General features: G+C 34.6%; 1 protein-coding gene across 2 annotated transcripts in view; it reads left to right on the top strand.

Moving 5' to 3' along the window:
• LOC124366387 (kazrin) overlaps positions 1-16,065 on the top strand; it is a 184,905-nt gene that overhangs the window by 131,876 nt on the left and 36,964 nt on the right. Inside the window, exons 8-12 of one of the 2 annotated variants that reach the window (XM_046822905.1) lie at positions 738-981; positions 7,356-7,415; positions 11,154-11,244; positions 12,553-12,722; positions 14,958-15,157. In XM_046822905.1, coding sequence (XP_046678861.1) covers positions 738-981; positions 7,356-7,415; positions 11,154-11,244; positions 12,553-12,722; positions 14,958-15,157 — 765 coding nt within the window. The remainder of the gene's footprint in view (positions 1-737; positions 982-7,355; positions 7,416-11,153; positions 11,245-12,552; positions 12,723-14,957; positions 15,158-16,065) is intronic. The other variant, XM_046822906.1, reaches the window with a different exon arrangement.

Below are 16,065 nucleotides of genomic sequence, written 5' to 3' on the forward strand. Positions count from 1 at the left end.
TGCTTACATTAATAACGGACTGAATATTCAATATTTTTTAAATTGAAAATGTAATAAAAGAGGTAAAATTGTGTGGATTTAATTTTTAAGTGTTTAAGAGTGAAATGTTATAAATTGAAAAGTAGTTTACAGTAGGATATAAAAGCAACAAGAATAACAGGATTGCAGCAGATTAAATTGGACCTGTTGTAATGATAACGGTAGATGAAGGGAGGGATAGCCGTACACAGGTCAGACTGTTCGCCCATAGTTCACAGTCAGCACTGCACTGCATCCTCAATAGAGAATGAAAATAACCACTGGTTGACTTTTATTTAAAAAATAAATGTGGGAATTTCATTTAAAAAACTAAAATTTGGAAACTGCTTTTATAAAAAGTATATGAACTAGATAGTAAGAGTTGGTGTTTGAAAACTATCCAATTATGTAATAGCTCAATAATAAATAGCTGCAAGAATAGTAGCTCAAATTATTCTTGAAATATCACCCTAAGTGATAGCCTTTGCTTATGCTCAGCCGAATCACACGAAGAGACATATACCATCATCGAACTTGATCTTGCTTATGTAGAATTGAAGGTTCATACAAAATTTCAAATCTATATTTCGACGTATTTCGTAAAGAGACAGACAGAAGTGAAACTTTGCTAGATCTCTCAGTAAATTAGCAAACCCAATAAAGTTCTTCGCTAATGCTCAAAATTTATTATTGGTTTACAACGAAGATTTTGTCTCCAGGCCAGAAGACAACTGTCGGCAGCAGGATGTCTGAGTGACCAGGAGTCACTGGCTTCTGTGTCTGTGTCTCGGGGAGTGAACGGAGGCGGAGTCACCCCCACCGCAGGCCCCACCACAGGCTTGGCCCCCGCCGCAGGGGACCGGGGCTCTTGCAGTGCTGACTCAGGAGTCCGGGGCAGCTCCGACAGAGAGTCAGGAGGAGCGACGTCCGGTGGCGGGAACCTCTCTGATTCCACCACTGATGGTAAGTTTATTCTTGTCACAATCCCACTGAACGCGGCATACTCTATGCGTAGCTCACATAACACAGTATTACTGGAATTCGATAACAAGATGTTAATGCATTTTTGTGATCTCAACTCAATTACAGTACCAGATGCTTGGTACACATTATCTTGTTTTCTTTATCAGACTATTAAATCTAAACATTATTTAACCTAAGTAGTTTAACCTCCCAATGAACAAAAATACTAGTCCCAATTTGAGAGCCACCAATTTGCATTGTATAAAAAACAGACAAATTTTCATAGGGAAGAAACTGATCATTAGCTCCACTAGTTTAGCGGTGGTTGAAAGGGGCGGTATCAAAAGGGTTAAAAATATGAAACAATAATTTTTTTTCTCAGATAATATTTTTCTTAGCTTAACATGTGCAAAACAAACTATCCGATGTTTAAATAAACATTAAATCAATTCCAGTTAACGATTGTAACGGTCTGTAATCCTTGAAGTGACAACTTCAGTTTTTTTATTTAGTTGTCTAGCGGTGTCACTATTATTTGTGTGTGTACAGTTAGTTTTAAGTATATCGAGCTAAAAAAAATACCTCAGAAAAAATTATTGTTTCATATTTTTAACCCTTTTGATCCCTCCCACTTCGATCCACAAAAACTAGTGTGGCTGATAATCCATTTCTTTCTTAGGATTTAAACGAATTGTGTTCTTATACAATGCAAATTTGGCTTTCACCTCCTGACAAGGAAGGTTTATGACAGCAAAGTTCGTTCTCAAAACCAGTCCAGTTGGAAAGTTTATAATTGTACTTTAAAAGGTTTATAAAATATTAAAACTATATTCCTCCTTTTTGTAAAAGGATGATAATTCTGCTTGGGTGAGCCAGTAGTTACACGTACAAGGCATCAGATTTTTATTCTGTGTTAGAGTTAACACAGGTTCAATCCTGCCTGGACCGGTACACTTTTTATCACTATTGTCTATCTTGTATTGAACTAATTCTCCCTCTTACTCTGCTGGACAAGATGCCTGTGCAGATCCATGGTCTTTGGGGAATGGGTATAGTAAAGTAGAAGGACATCAGCCTCTCCTTGAATTTTTTTTTATAAATAAGGCTCTTCTCACAAGGTCAGAATTTCTTCGTAAAGTTGCTACAATCCACCTATCAACTTTGAAATTTGTTATCTAAATTAAAATGTGCTGTATATCTTTGTAGGTCTCCCTATAGTAAAAATGGTGCATTTTATTATGCTTTGTACAACTCCAAATACCTGGAACCCCCTATGAGATCAAGAATTATTTTGGAGTTAGTCCAATTGCATTTTGAGAATTCTTTACTCTTTGATGTTGTGTGTTGATTTGTTATTTGATGTTGCTTTTTTCTTGTTATTTTAAATGAGTTTTAACCGCTATAACCGCTTGTTGTTATTTATTTGTTGTTTTGTTAGTTATTTATAAATATTTTATTAATTGTTGAATTTTAGTTTTGTTGATTAATACCATTGTTTTACATGTTTTAATTGTCATTTAATTGAAGTAATTTATATTAACTAATTGATGGTGTTATTTTAACAACTATTTTCACACCTTAACGTAAAAAAATTATCAAATTATAAAAAAAATTTGAATTTAAAATGTAATAGTTTATCTATAATTTAACTTATAGTTTATCTATATCTATAAGTATATCTAGACTTGGCGTTGTGCTGCAATACTGACGTTGTTAATACTTTGTAAAAAGTTTTAAAACAATAAATTGATTGATTGATTGAAGCTAAATTTAATAAACATTATTTTACCTCATTATATGTTTTATCTCGTAAAGATCTTAAATCGATATACAACTTAACTTATGCTCAGTAAAACCGATTACTGTACTAACGTTGGAAAGATTGTCGTAATTCAGATGAAAATAGTATACCATCCACATTTCAGGAAAAACTAAGTTATGTTTACGTAATAAATTATGCTACATTTATCTTTCAGTTTATTTTATTCCGGATTAAAAATCCATCAATGTCAGTTTATTTGTTTACAAGGTAAACACACAACATAACACTGTTTATTTATTTGCAGAGGATCCACATAAACAGTTTATTTATTTAGAGGAAAAACACAAACAAAATACTAAAGCACTAAGTAAATAAATAAAATAAAGGGAATCAGATATAAAACAATAATTTACATTCATCTACAGCAAGACATTCTTCCGCTATTAGTTTACAGCTACGGCTGATTTCATTTGTTCCAGCAACTTGTCTGACTTTACATGAATTAGTATAAAATACTTTCACAGTCTGATATTGACCAACTGTTGTTTATTGCACTGGTACATGAAACTATCGTACTTTTATGATAATTATCGTACCTCTTTCAAAACCGCCTATGCTTATATTTAACAACCTGTTGCAGTTGTAGGATGGGAGAGTTTGTAGATTCACTTGTCAAAGGGAGACCATTCTAAATTTTCTGTTATAATTTGTTCATAATCACAAGATTCTGATTGGGAGTGCCGACGGCCAAGTGGTCTAAGACACCAGTCTTTGGGTCTGAGTTAGAGATTGCACAGATTCAAATCCTGTCTGTGACCGTAGCACTTTTTATCAGTACCATCGACCTTGTACTGTATCGACTCTCTCCTTTATTCTGATTGACTAGATCCTCGCACAGGCCAGTGGCCCATGAAAATATGATTAATAGCATCCAAAGACTTGTTAGTTATTTCAATATTTTTATTATTGATTCAGAAAAGGTTCTCTTACATTTTTTTTGAATAGTTTTATGTTCCAAAAAGCATGTACCAGTACTTTAGAAGAAAGCTCAAGAGAGTGTATAATAAATAACACAAAACCTTTCTTACAAATCTTTAAAAACTATGGAATAATAGTTAATACTTATTTATTAATACTGCAGGAGGAATTGAGTCACAAAAATGTATACTTATGTTTTTTATTCATGTTAGTCTAGGATTCACTTGCATAGAACTAGAGCATGAATTGCACATTCACTACTGTATTCTCCATCTTCTTCATCTGTCTGCATATTACATAGCATAACTATATGTAATATAACTGTAAAAAAATATATGGTCATATATACATGGTGTAAAAAAAAGTCCTGCACGGGCTTGATAATTCCCGATCTTTTACAGGTAAAGTAATAAAACTTGGTACATCATTACTATACCTATAAATGTACTTAAAGAAGTAACTACTATATTTTTTTCATGTCAGGGAGATGGTCCGCAAGGAGTCAGAAGGAAATTTCAAATGGGAGTATATCAAATTAAAGGTCTTTATTAGTTGAGTACAACGCCGTAAATCCGACCTCAAAGGGTTCACTCTTTAAACCAGTATAATTTTTTTTAAAGTGAACCCTTTGAGGTCGGAGTTCATTTTACTATACTAATAAATACCTATACATTGATGTACCTTTCAACCTAGGCTCTCATTTAAGATTTTCTTCTGACTCCTTGCGGGCCATCCCCTTGACATGACAAAAATATAGTAGTTACTTAAAAAAGTACATGTATGATGTAGTAATAATGTACCAAGTTTTATTGCTTTACCGTAACCGTTTGAGAGTTACAAAGCCAATGCAGGACTTTTTTACACCCTTTACATAGTTCTTCATTTAATGTAATAAAATGTGTTTTATCATCTTGAACATAGAAAAAGTATGTTATTAATTATAAAAATTATATGTTACAATTTTCACTTCAAAACGAGGTTATAAATGTAATGCTACTACTGTAATTTAGTAGACAACTAAGTCGTAATTTTTAATAGAATAAAAAACTGACTTATTGCTATCAAATTTGGGTACAATAAAAACAATTTTATATTATTAATTTGAACCATTAAAGTTATAATTCTTTGTTTGAAGTTTATTTTCGACGATGGAAGGATTATGAAGGAAACAGGATTTTTCCGGATGGTTGACTGAAAGGTGGCAAAGTTATAATGGTATATAATTAATTAGTATTGTATTCTTAAATGCTCATTGTTTATTGAGCACTGCAAATAAAACGTAATTTCATACAACTTTCAATATAAACTAAAACTTATGTATTAATGCTTAAGCTTTATTGACTCCACTGCACTAAAATTCTATATTTCAGTTTTAATTTGGTGCTTGAATTATGGAACACCCAATGGACAATAAGATTAGTAATGACATAATTGTATTAATACTTTATCCCTTAAAAGATAGATTTAAAATTTAATTATAATTTTAATCAGGTTAATCGTTATACAAAGTAAGTACTACGTTTGAGTGCACATTGTTTAAAACAAAATATGACAGAGCATATTTGTGAAATCAGCAAGAAACTGTATCAAATTGCAGTTGATGTGTTAAAATTTATTTATTATGAAAATACCAAGACATAGTGAAGGTAACAGCAGTGGCTAAGGTACAGGTGGGAATTAGTTGTTGTTTTTCCAAAAGGAAATCCCAAGAACCACTATAATATCCAATATAAACCAAATTACTTACAAAATCTATTATACGAGTCTCGTACATACGTCAAACATTTTTTATGTTCTCGTTAGTTTCGTTATTTTTGCTAAAAAAACTTATCACATGTTTATCATAAAACAAAATTTCTCTTCTTCGAACGAAATACTAATCCAGCTAACCCATAGATTATAAAATGTATGTAATTTTTGTTTTTAATTGAGAACAACTTAAATATTATCACTAAATTGAAAGAACTAAGCCGTAAAGAATTATACTAAGTAGCTACCGCATGGGACAGTACAGTCACTCAGAAACTGGCTGACGTCACCTCACGTCATGGGTTAGATCCATTCTCTAACATATAACGGCCAACTTGTGTTTTCCAACATACAAGGGCTATCCAGAAAGTAGATTACGTTTTGATACAAACAAAAACAAAGTACAAGAAAACATTTTATTATATACATTGAAAAGTGGCACTAAAATATTATTTATCAACATAGTCACCAAACAAATTTAGGCACTCATCATAGCCGTGAACTAGTTTTCAAATTCCAGTATTACAAAATCCTGCCATCTCAGACTTCAACCAGGTATTCACACCCTCATGCAGTTCCAAGTCGCCTACAAATCACTGCATCACAAACCAGGTCTTCATTGCTAGAAACAGGTGGTAGTTGCTGGGTACAAGGTCTGGATTGTAAGGCGGATGTGGAAGCACCTCCCATTTAAAAGCATCCAGGACTTCTTGAGTCCAATTTGCCGTGTGTGGTCGGTACTCATCTTGCACAAAATTTATGGTTACTTAACTCCTTGAAATTTTAGTAAAACTAAGTGAGAGATCGGTTATTTTGTAAGAAGCGGTGGTCTTCTTTAATCTTCTCATTGACTGCAGACACAAATTCATCGGTCACAATGCTTGGCTGCGCACTTTGTTGTCATCATGCACATTAGTTAAGTAATTATTCAGTAATCACATCATTCCCAAAAAATTCATAGAGTTGGTTATATATCTCTATTGGTTTATTGTGCTTAGCTAACAAAAACCATATTACCAACAGCGCTTCACAACTCACGGGATTGCAATTGCATCACACATTTTAAATGCTGTCATAAAACAACTAGGAGTGACAGTAATCTTTCACTAGCACGGCTGGATAGCCACTGAACGGAGAAATGCCCTGACATAAAAATGGCTGCGATAGTCCTACCCCTAGCGGCTACATAATGAAACGTAATCTACTTTCTAGTTAGCCCTCTTATCAGGCTTAGACCATGAAAATTATGACAATAAACAAAATAACAAAAGTATTTTACAACAATATCTAATATAAATGTTTAAATTACCATTTGAGATAGAATTATTATCTGAAATTAAATGTTTTGGATTGCTAACAAAATTTACTAACATGATATTTGGTTGTAGGATGAAAATTAAAGCTTTCTTTGAGGGTAAAAACAATGTTAATACTTTTCTTATCAAACTGCTTAGAGTCTCATAGTTTGAGTGATGTCTTACCTAGTAAACATGGTATGAATTAATTGAAAGTATATTATGTATGACAGTGATTTAGTCTTAGTTATAAAGAAAAGTTAAATTTTATGGTGATTCTCAATTAACATGTATTTTTGGTAATGCCAAAATTAAGATACTTGTATTAGTTTTATAAATGTTTCAATGAACTTATAGTGAAACTGTAATAGGAGAACAGTAATAATTTAACCAAAGTAACAAAACAAAAAATACATTATGTCTGTTTCAACAGATTTAACGTACTTTTGTCACTTCTAGGATAAACTTGACTATTTCTCAAGTGATGAGTGTGATGAAATGCAAGGCGTGATGTTCTATACTGTAATAGTAGAGTGTTGCATGTCTGCACACACACTCACAACTGCACTGCATGAGCACTTGTGTTACAGGGGCTCCTCTCAACGTGGACATAGACTCTGTGTCTGTCTCAGGGGCTCCCCACTACCACTGTGAGTAGTTCTAACTCTTCGCTTCACTGTCACACACCCTTTCATAACCTCCTTACGTCACTGTAACACAACTGCACTGCATGAGCACTTGTGTTACAGGGGCTCCTCTCAACGTGGACATAGACTCTGTGTCTGTCTCAGGGGCTCCCCACTACCACTGTGAGTAGTTCTAACTCTTCGCTTCACTGTCACACACCCTTTCATAACCTCCTTACGTCACTGTAACACAACTGCACTGCATGAGCACTTGTGTTACAGGGGCTCCTCTCAACGTGGACATAGACTCTGTGTCTGTCTCAGGGGCTCCCCACTACCACTGTGAGTAGTTCTAACTCTTCGCTTCACTGTCACACACCCTTTCATAACCTCCTTACGTCACTGTAACACAACTGCACTGCATGAGCACTTGTGTTACAGGGGCTCCTCTCAACGTGGACATAGACTCTGTGTCTGTCTCAGGGGCTCCCCACTACCACTGTGAGTAGTTCTAACTCTTCGCTTCACTGTCACACACCCTTTCATAACCTCCTTACGTCACTGTAACACAACTGCACTGCATGAGCACTTGTGTTACAGGGGCTCCTCTCAACGTGGACATAGACTCTGTGTCTGTCTCAGGGGCTCCCCACTACCACTGTGAGTAGTTCTAACTCTTCGCTTCACTGTCACACACCCTTTCATAACCTCCTTACGTCACTGTAACACAACTGCACTGCATGAGCACTTGTGTTACAGGGGCTCCTCTCAACGTGGACATAGACTCTGTGTCTGTCTCAGGGCTCCCCACTACCACTGTGAGTAGTTCTAACTCTTCACTTGTCACTGTCACACACACCTGTCATAACCTCCTTACGTCACTGTAACACAACTGCACTGCATGAGCACTTGTGTTACAGGGGCTCCTCTCAACGTGGACATAGACTCTGTGTCTGTCTCAGGGGCTCCCCACTACCACTGTGAGTAGTTCTAACTCTTCGCTTCACTGTCACACACCCTTTCATAACCTCCTTACGTCACTGTAACACAACTGCACTGCATGAGCACTTGTGTTACAGGGGCTCCTCTCAACGTGGACATAGACTCTGTGTCTGTCTCAGGGGCTCCCCACTACCACTGTGAGTAGTTCTAACTCTTCGCTTCACTGTCACACACCCTTTCATAACCTTCTTACGTCACTGTAACACAACCTAATCTATCTTTAACCTCTCTCTTTATTCTGTCTTAGTACACTATCGGCTCTCAGATCTTTGATTACTAATTTATTTAGAGCTTGGCAAACATGATTCTGTTCCTGTTGTTCATGCTTTAAAACCGCTCTCATTATAATAAAATTATGAACAGACTTAAAACACAAGTCACTCCAGTTATCCAAAATTTTTTGAGCAGTATTCATGATTATACCTGTACGTACTACCATACACGACTTCCACCAGGTCTGTTTGTTTAACCTGCAGTGTTTATTTAACAAGCCGCTCTGATAACTGGAGTAACTTGGGTCATGGATCAAATCCATAAATCGAGTTAAATGAGTATTTTCGGAACCGAAATCAAAGGCACTTGGATTAAACATCAAAGAATCTTAATTCTTGCTTTAATTTTGAAATGGGACTTTGAAGATTGGTGCAAAATATGAACGTAAAAAAAAATGCGTTACTATTTACAAGATAATTTTAGATAAATTTTCGTAAAATACATTTTTTTACGTTGTATGTAATATTTATTTGTTAATAATGTGTCATTTTTTGTGGCTTTTAATACTGTAATAGTCTATATATTAGCACTACGTCAGAAATAAGTTTTATCAATCAATCTCAATATATCATGTTTGTTTACTGATAATAAAACTGGCAAAGGTTTTAAGAAAAATTTATTAACACAGATAAGGTGCAGTTTAAGAGCAGTGGAGAAATTCAATGTAGTGAACAGACTTAATGAATATCCATACAAATTGACCTGTCATCACAAGCTAAAATTCTCTCTCGAGTCATTGATTCTGCTCTATAATAGATTTGTTTGTTCAGGGAGGGGAGGGGGAGGAAACAAACTTTGTTTACCTTGCTATGAGCATTGTGCAGATCACCAGAACATCTTTAATAAACGGATCCTCGTTGTTTACTAAGAGTAATTTTAGTGAAGAAACCCTAAGCTATTCATTTTGTCCTATGGAGTAAGTGAATTTGATTTTGCAGTAAATTTTAAGAAGGATGTAGGTGCAAAATTAAAGTACAAACAATGTTTTAATTACCGTTTACATATAAATTAACGTTGTACTAAACAAATATGATTACTTATATTATATTAAGAGTATACTTTGTTTTTATATTATATTAAGAGTATACTTTGTTTTGTAATCAGCAATTGATATGACTTAGATCATCAATATGAAGTACTGTTAGGTTATCAGATCCATTTCACTCCACCTATTTATAAAGAGTGTTCATAAAAGGATGTCACAAACTTCTATTGCTGATAGTACTTCATAGTATATTAAGATTTTGATAGTAGATTTCAACAAAAAACGTCCTTTAAACATAGCTTGAGAAACGTGACAAATTAACTGCTAGCCACCATTATGTAAATTGAAAACTTTTAAAGTTAAATAACAAAAAACCAATATAGTTATAAAAAGTTAACAATATACCAACTATTTTAAAACATTCTTCTATAATTCCAACGGTATTTTTTTAAACGAAGTCTGTGAATGCATAAGGGAGCAAAATCACTTTAAAGGTATGATTGCCCAAACCGGGAGCAACAAACATTATTTTCAGTTGAGAGTTATCAGCTGTTTTGACAAGTTTGTTGCTCCCAGCTTGTGTAATCATACCTTTAAAGTGATCGGGCTTGCTTAGACGTTCACAGAATTTGTTGAAAAAAGTGCTATTCGAATTTTAATAAAAATTTCAAAATATTTGGTATCTTGTACATGTTTTATAACTACACTTTTTTTCTTTTTTTTTTGCTCTACAAAATTTTTACAGATGTCATTTTGTTAACATTAAAGCAAATAGGAATTATTTTTCCAGTTTTCTCTTAGTTGACTAACCTAGTGCAAAGTTTGGTATTTGAAGGTTTACTAGTTCTAGAGATAATTCTTTATAAAAAATACCAAATAGCGGCTACTGGCAAAACAGCACATTTCTCTGACATGTTTATACGACACTTTTTGTTTGAAATCATGAGTACTATCAGCCACAGGAGTTTGTGAACACACTGTATGTTGGAGTGAAAGAAATGCAAGATTAGATCAGAGTCCACCAGCACTTCCATCACTGTCACACAACTCGATGTACTAATCAAAACCTCTCACTCATCACTTTCATCACTGTTTCATTGCTTTACCAGTAAATTATTGTAACTCTATTATCTACTTAATCTACAATATTGTTGTATACCTCAAACTAAGATCGCTTAACTCTTTTTAACGTTCATGTATTCAGTATTGTCCTTGTCCTGCATGCTCAGTAACGATATAAGACCTGCGCTGTTACCCTCCAAAGCGTTACCTCTCCTTTTAGTAACCCTGATATTTTTATGACTTCATTTAGGTGTCAGGGATCACTGTAAATATACATCTCCAAGGTTGCAGCAGACCTAATGTTCCAAGTTTCTCGAGTGTGTAGAGATGTTTCCTCATCCCAACGTACTGTATGTCACTAACCCTGCTTATCAATCTATAGTACACTGCTAATAACTATAGTATCATTCCTCGTTGTTGATATGTCCGGTTGTCCACAGTCACCACACCGAAGGATTGCAGCAGTCCGTCTCTATCACCGCTCAACGCTCACTCCTTCTCCCGCTCACTCGATGCTTCCACGCTCTCCCGGTGAGTGATACATTGTGAAAAAATATCAACAACCAATGTTTATTCATAGTGCAAGGACGTAGCCAGCGAGGGGGTCCAACGGATCCAGACCCTCCCCAAATTTTTAATTACTTTTTTAGTAAACGATTATTATTATTTAAATAATTCAATATTACTGACAAGTACTACTGAAAGATCGTTCTCAACAAACAAACTGGTCAAGAATTTTTTAAGGAACAAAATGGGGCCTTACTCTCTGTGCACTACGGGAAAATATCACTTTTCTGGACTCCCCCCAATATTTGTTCCTGGCTACGTTCTTGTCTTAGGGTAGTTATATATGTTGTTTGATGACATGACACCAATGTCTAACAAATGTTTTTGGTTCTACAACTTCATCGTCAATAAAATAACAACTTTTTTCTAATGTCCACTTTTTTTAGTCGCTTGCTGCCATTTTGAATTTTCTATTAACAAATTATTATCTCTAAAACTAATAAAGCGAAAGAAACCAAATTTGGCACATAGGTTTGAATGGTTAAGAGGAAAAAATAATTGTGTTATTTTCTTTAATATGGTGTCTGTTGAAAATGTTTAAAGTCAAATAGCAAAAAAACCAGTATAGTTATAAAAAATTTACTATACACCGACTATTTGGAAGTTTTATTGCAATTTCGACTGTACTAGTTTCAATGAAATCCGTCAAGGAATAAGTGAGCATGACCACTTTAAAGATACGCTTGCACAAGTCAGGAGCGCCAAACATGTCAAGTTGAGAGTTATCAGTTGTTTGTTGCTCCTGACTTCTACAAGAGTATCTTTTAAGTGGTCGTGCTCGCTTATGCATTGACGGATTTTGTTGAAACATGTAAGGTTGGAATTGTAATAACGTTGCCCAACTAGTTGGTACCTTGTAAACTTGTTATAACTTATGTAATACAACTGATGCCTATCAAAAGGCCAAATGTTTGCTGCTTCTTACAAAACAACTATTCTGTCAATTTTTATTTTATTTTTCTCTTACGTATTTAAATCTATGTGCCAAATTTGATTTCTTTAGCCTTAGTAGTTTTAGAGCTAATAATTTGTTGGTAAAAAATGCAAAATGGGGGCTAGCGTTGTTCTTCATTTTTAGCTTAGATTTACACATAAAATCTAAAAATATATAGTCATCCACACCTTTTTGTTACACCCTGTATAACATATTGTAGCAATAGTAAATCAAATACTATATTCAATGTTGTGTATATGTTTGTGCTGTATGACAATATAATTCATGAAATTGTTTCTTTAAAAATTTTACTAACTTCAAAATGTAATGTGTAACAGGTCTGTGGAGCAGTTAAGTAGTCCTGTGTTGGAGGCAGAGCCAGTACGGCGGGGCAAGCCTGGGAGGGGAAGTGGAGGCCGCAGCGGGGTCGGGGGCACTTGGGGAAGCATCAGTCGAGTGTTCGCACGCAGCCGTCATCGCAAAGTGCCAAGCCCCAATAGCCAGGATGGTGAGTTCCTATTACCTAGGGAATTCAAGTTTATCTTTTTTGTTCTCATAGGACAAGATGTGTCTGGAGCAACAAGATATTCTGGATGGGTAAGATCGGGGGTAGGGGCTGCCTCCTGTCGAGATTCATGAGGGAAGGTTTAGGGCACTAATCTCTTCATATCTCCTTGAAAGAAGGGGAGGCCAGCTCTGAACCAGCCTCTCCAGTCAAAGCAGGCAGGGGGTAGCACACCCTTGTGTTGACGCTAGCAAGAACCTCTGATACTTAGTGAACAAACTCCAACAGTTATCTCCCTCAGTAGACTAGACCTATCGAATTACCCTTGCACCCCAGAATCTTGACATTTGCGGCAGTTATGTGCCGCTCCTGGACATCCATAAGGTTGCCCAGATTTAAGTGACACACCAGTTTTTGCTGTGCCCAGTGGTAGGTTTAACTGGAAGGTATAAAACAGCCAGAAGTGATCCCTGCTGGGTATAAGTTTACCTTAAATGCATACTCTTGTGAGTTTGTAACAATGGCGTATATAGAAAATTACTTCAGGGGGTTGATAAACTGGATGTTTTAGGAAGTATAAAATACTCTCCAAACATAGAGGCTCAGGAATCTTAGCATTGGGAATTTTTGAGCTTTAACACCTCATAAATTTGTTCTAGCTTAAAGCAAACCTCTGGGTGCAATTCCAATAAAATATATGTCTTTCACAATTTTGGGGTGGGGGAGGGCTTGAGCCCCCTTATATACACCCATGGTTTGTTAGATCAGCCAATTCTATCAGCAGAGCAACACAACTTGTAAAACATAATGCTACATCAATGTGAAAAAATAATATGCTATTACTGTATCTATGAAAAGTAGTGGTTGAATACACTTCTTAGACATACCCGTAGTAAATCCGTTGTTGAGTTTTATTTATTTCAATGGCATAAACATTTCAAAGTACAAATAGTATAATCAGAACATTTGGATTATAATACCATGCAGATAAAAATATTACATATAAATAAGCTAATCTTAAAGATTTTTCTAATAACAATCTTCTAATACAAAGTTGTGTAAGTTAGTTGTTTTTTTAAGCGAAATATATAGTTAGTTTTGTAAATTGAAAAATAACTTACTGATAACTAAAACATGCCATGAACAAGGCTATATACCAGAGAGTTTCTGAAAAACCAATTTCTTACCAAATAAACATGGTTCTAGACACCTTCACATTTTTTATAACTGAACATCCGAATGATAATTGAAAGGAAAATGTTAGTACACACTTGGTGAAGAATATTGTAGATAAAATTTAATTTAATTGAAATCGCATTGGACTAGCTTCAATGTACAAATTGTTTGTTTTGAAATGATTACATGGCTCCAAACATTTAACATACATTATATGTTACAAAAATTAGAACACCGTAAATTTATTAGTTTGTAGCCTTTTGTGATTAATTCTTTTGTGTCAAGAGTTTTTAACACCTGAAAAATAGGATAGATTCCAATCCTTAAAGTAATGCTCTATTTTTGAAATGTTTTATATCAAGATCAAGATGTTTATTGCGACATAACACTCTTAATTACACAACTACAGATAATGTTGTTTGAACAGGTGGCTTGTCAATGTATACAATATTATTGTAATGTAATCACAGAACACAAAAATGTCTTATTGTATTGACAAAGTCAGTACTGTAGTGCAATGCCTACACCAAATATTATCAATATCTATTAAACTATTACTTTATTTTGAAAACAATAGTTATTTGTTAAAATTAAGCTACACGTTGAATTGTAATAATTTCTGTTAAAATTAACATGGTTAATTAGTTAAAATAATTAAAATTGCATGACATTTCAAACATCATAACTAGAGCCCAGTACTTATCAGCTGGTATCAATAGTAAGTTTATTTCAGTTGTTTGAAATACAGTGCCATTGAGCTACATAAGTATTCATGTTGAATGGCTGGAAAAGTGTTAAACGAATGATGTTTTGTACCAGCATGTAGGCCTACTTTCAGATTAAATGCACATTTGTGACTTTTGTATTACAGGTTAATGCTAAATTAACTGTTGTTACCACATTCACTTTAATATTTTGGAGTGTTAGTGCATTTTTTTAGTTAATGCAGTAAAAAGCACCAAGCCATTTTGAGTTTAACAAAACACTTCTCTTGAAGGAGTAAGTCTGATGATCTTGGTTGATTCCAAGGTGTCTTATTCTGCGTTTGAATGTGAATTCTAGATTCAGTGTGTGAGGTGTACGGACGCAGTTGGTCTCCTCTGACGGAGGAAGGCTACGCAGAGAAGTTACGTCTTTTGCGTGAGGCAGGCTCCGTGCCTATGGAGCGATGGAGAGCACCTACTGTCCTCGCATGGCTAGAGATTGCTCTGGGCATGCCACAGTATGGACCACGCTGCGCAGAGAACGTAAAGTCTGGCAAGGTATGTCTTTCATCAAAGTCTTACAAGCTCTCTATTGTTTTTATTATAATAGTGTTAGTAATCTATCAAGGTAACTTCTGATACTAAAACAACCCTGACTTCTATATCTGTATAGCTATAGAGGTAAGAAACAGTGGCATATACAGGGTGTCCCATGAAGAGGTTTAAACGGTTGATTTTATATTACTCGCCCATTTATGCACCGAACATTTTCAACACAATTCATTAACCCTCCATCAGGCGCTTAAAATTAGAAACACCATCAGGCGCTCACGGAGGTTTCCTCCAGGTTAGCGACTAATGGATATCATAGTCGTTTAAACTGTTTTTATTTGTTTAAATATTCATACTGATAATTAATTACAATGTAATATATTCATTTTTAGAAATGAAATAAAAATTACTCTCTTATGTAATGAATTTTCCAAATAAGAAATTAAAAATTTCAAACAATGTTATTTTATAATAACAACATGATTTATTTTAAGGAATAATTCAATTAATTGTAAAAATGTTTAACCTACTGTAATAATATATGGAAATTAACTTAGTTTTTAACTTCTTACAAAAACAACTCACTTCAATTCTTGAGATATTATACAATTATTGTAATGTCAATTATTACTCTAAAATCAAAATTTATTCTTTACTAAAAATTTTTGTAATGTTCACTCCATAAACAGTACTGAAATGTTCCCTAGCACACTGGTACTGTACTGACAAGTCTCTCGTCTTCATTCTCCATTTCACAAAATTCAAATAAAATATATTGTAAAACTTAAAAAGAAACCATCACAGGTCACACATTTAGGCGCACACGGATTATTACTCCGTAAAAACTAAACACAATAAGGCTCACGGAGATTTCGTCCAAGCACTACAAACACAACATCGGGTGCTCACGGAGG

This window comes from Homalodisca vitripennis, chromosome 7 (genome assembly GCF_021130785.1).
Source record: "Homalodisca vitripennis isolate AUS2020 chromosome 7, UT_GWSS_2.1, whole genome shotgun sequence".
Classification (NCBI taxonomy): Eukaryota; Metazoa; Arthropoda; class Insecta; order Hemiptera; family Cicadellidae; genus Homalodisca; species Homalodisca vitripennis.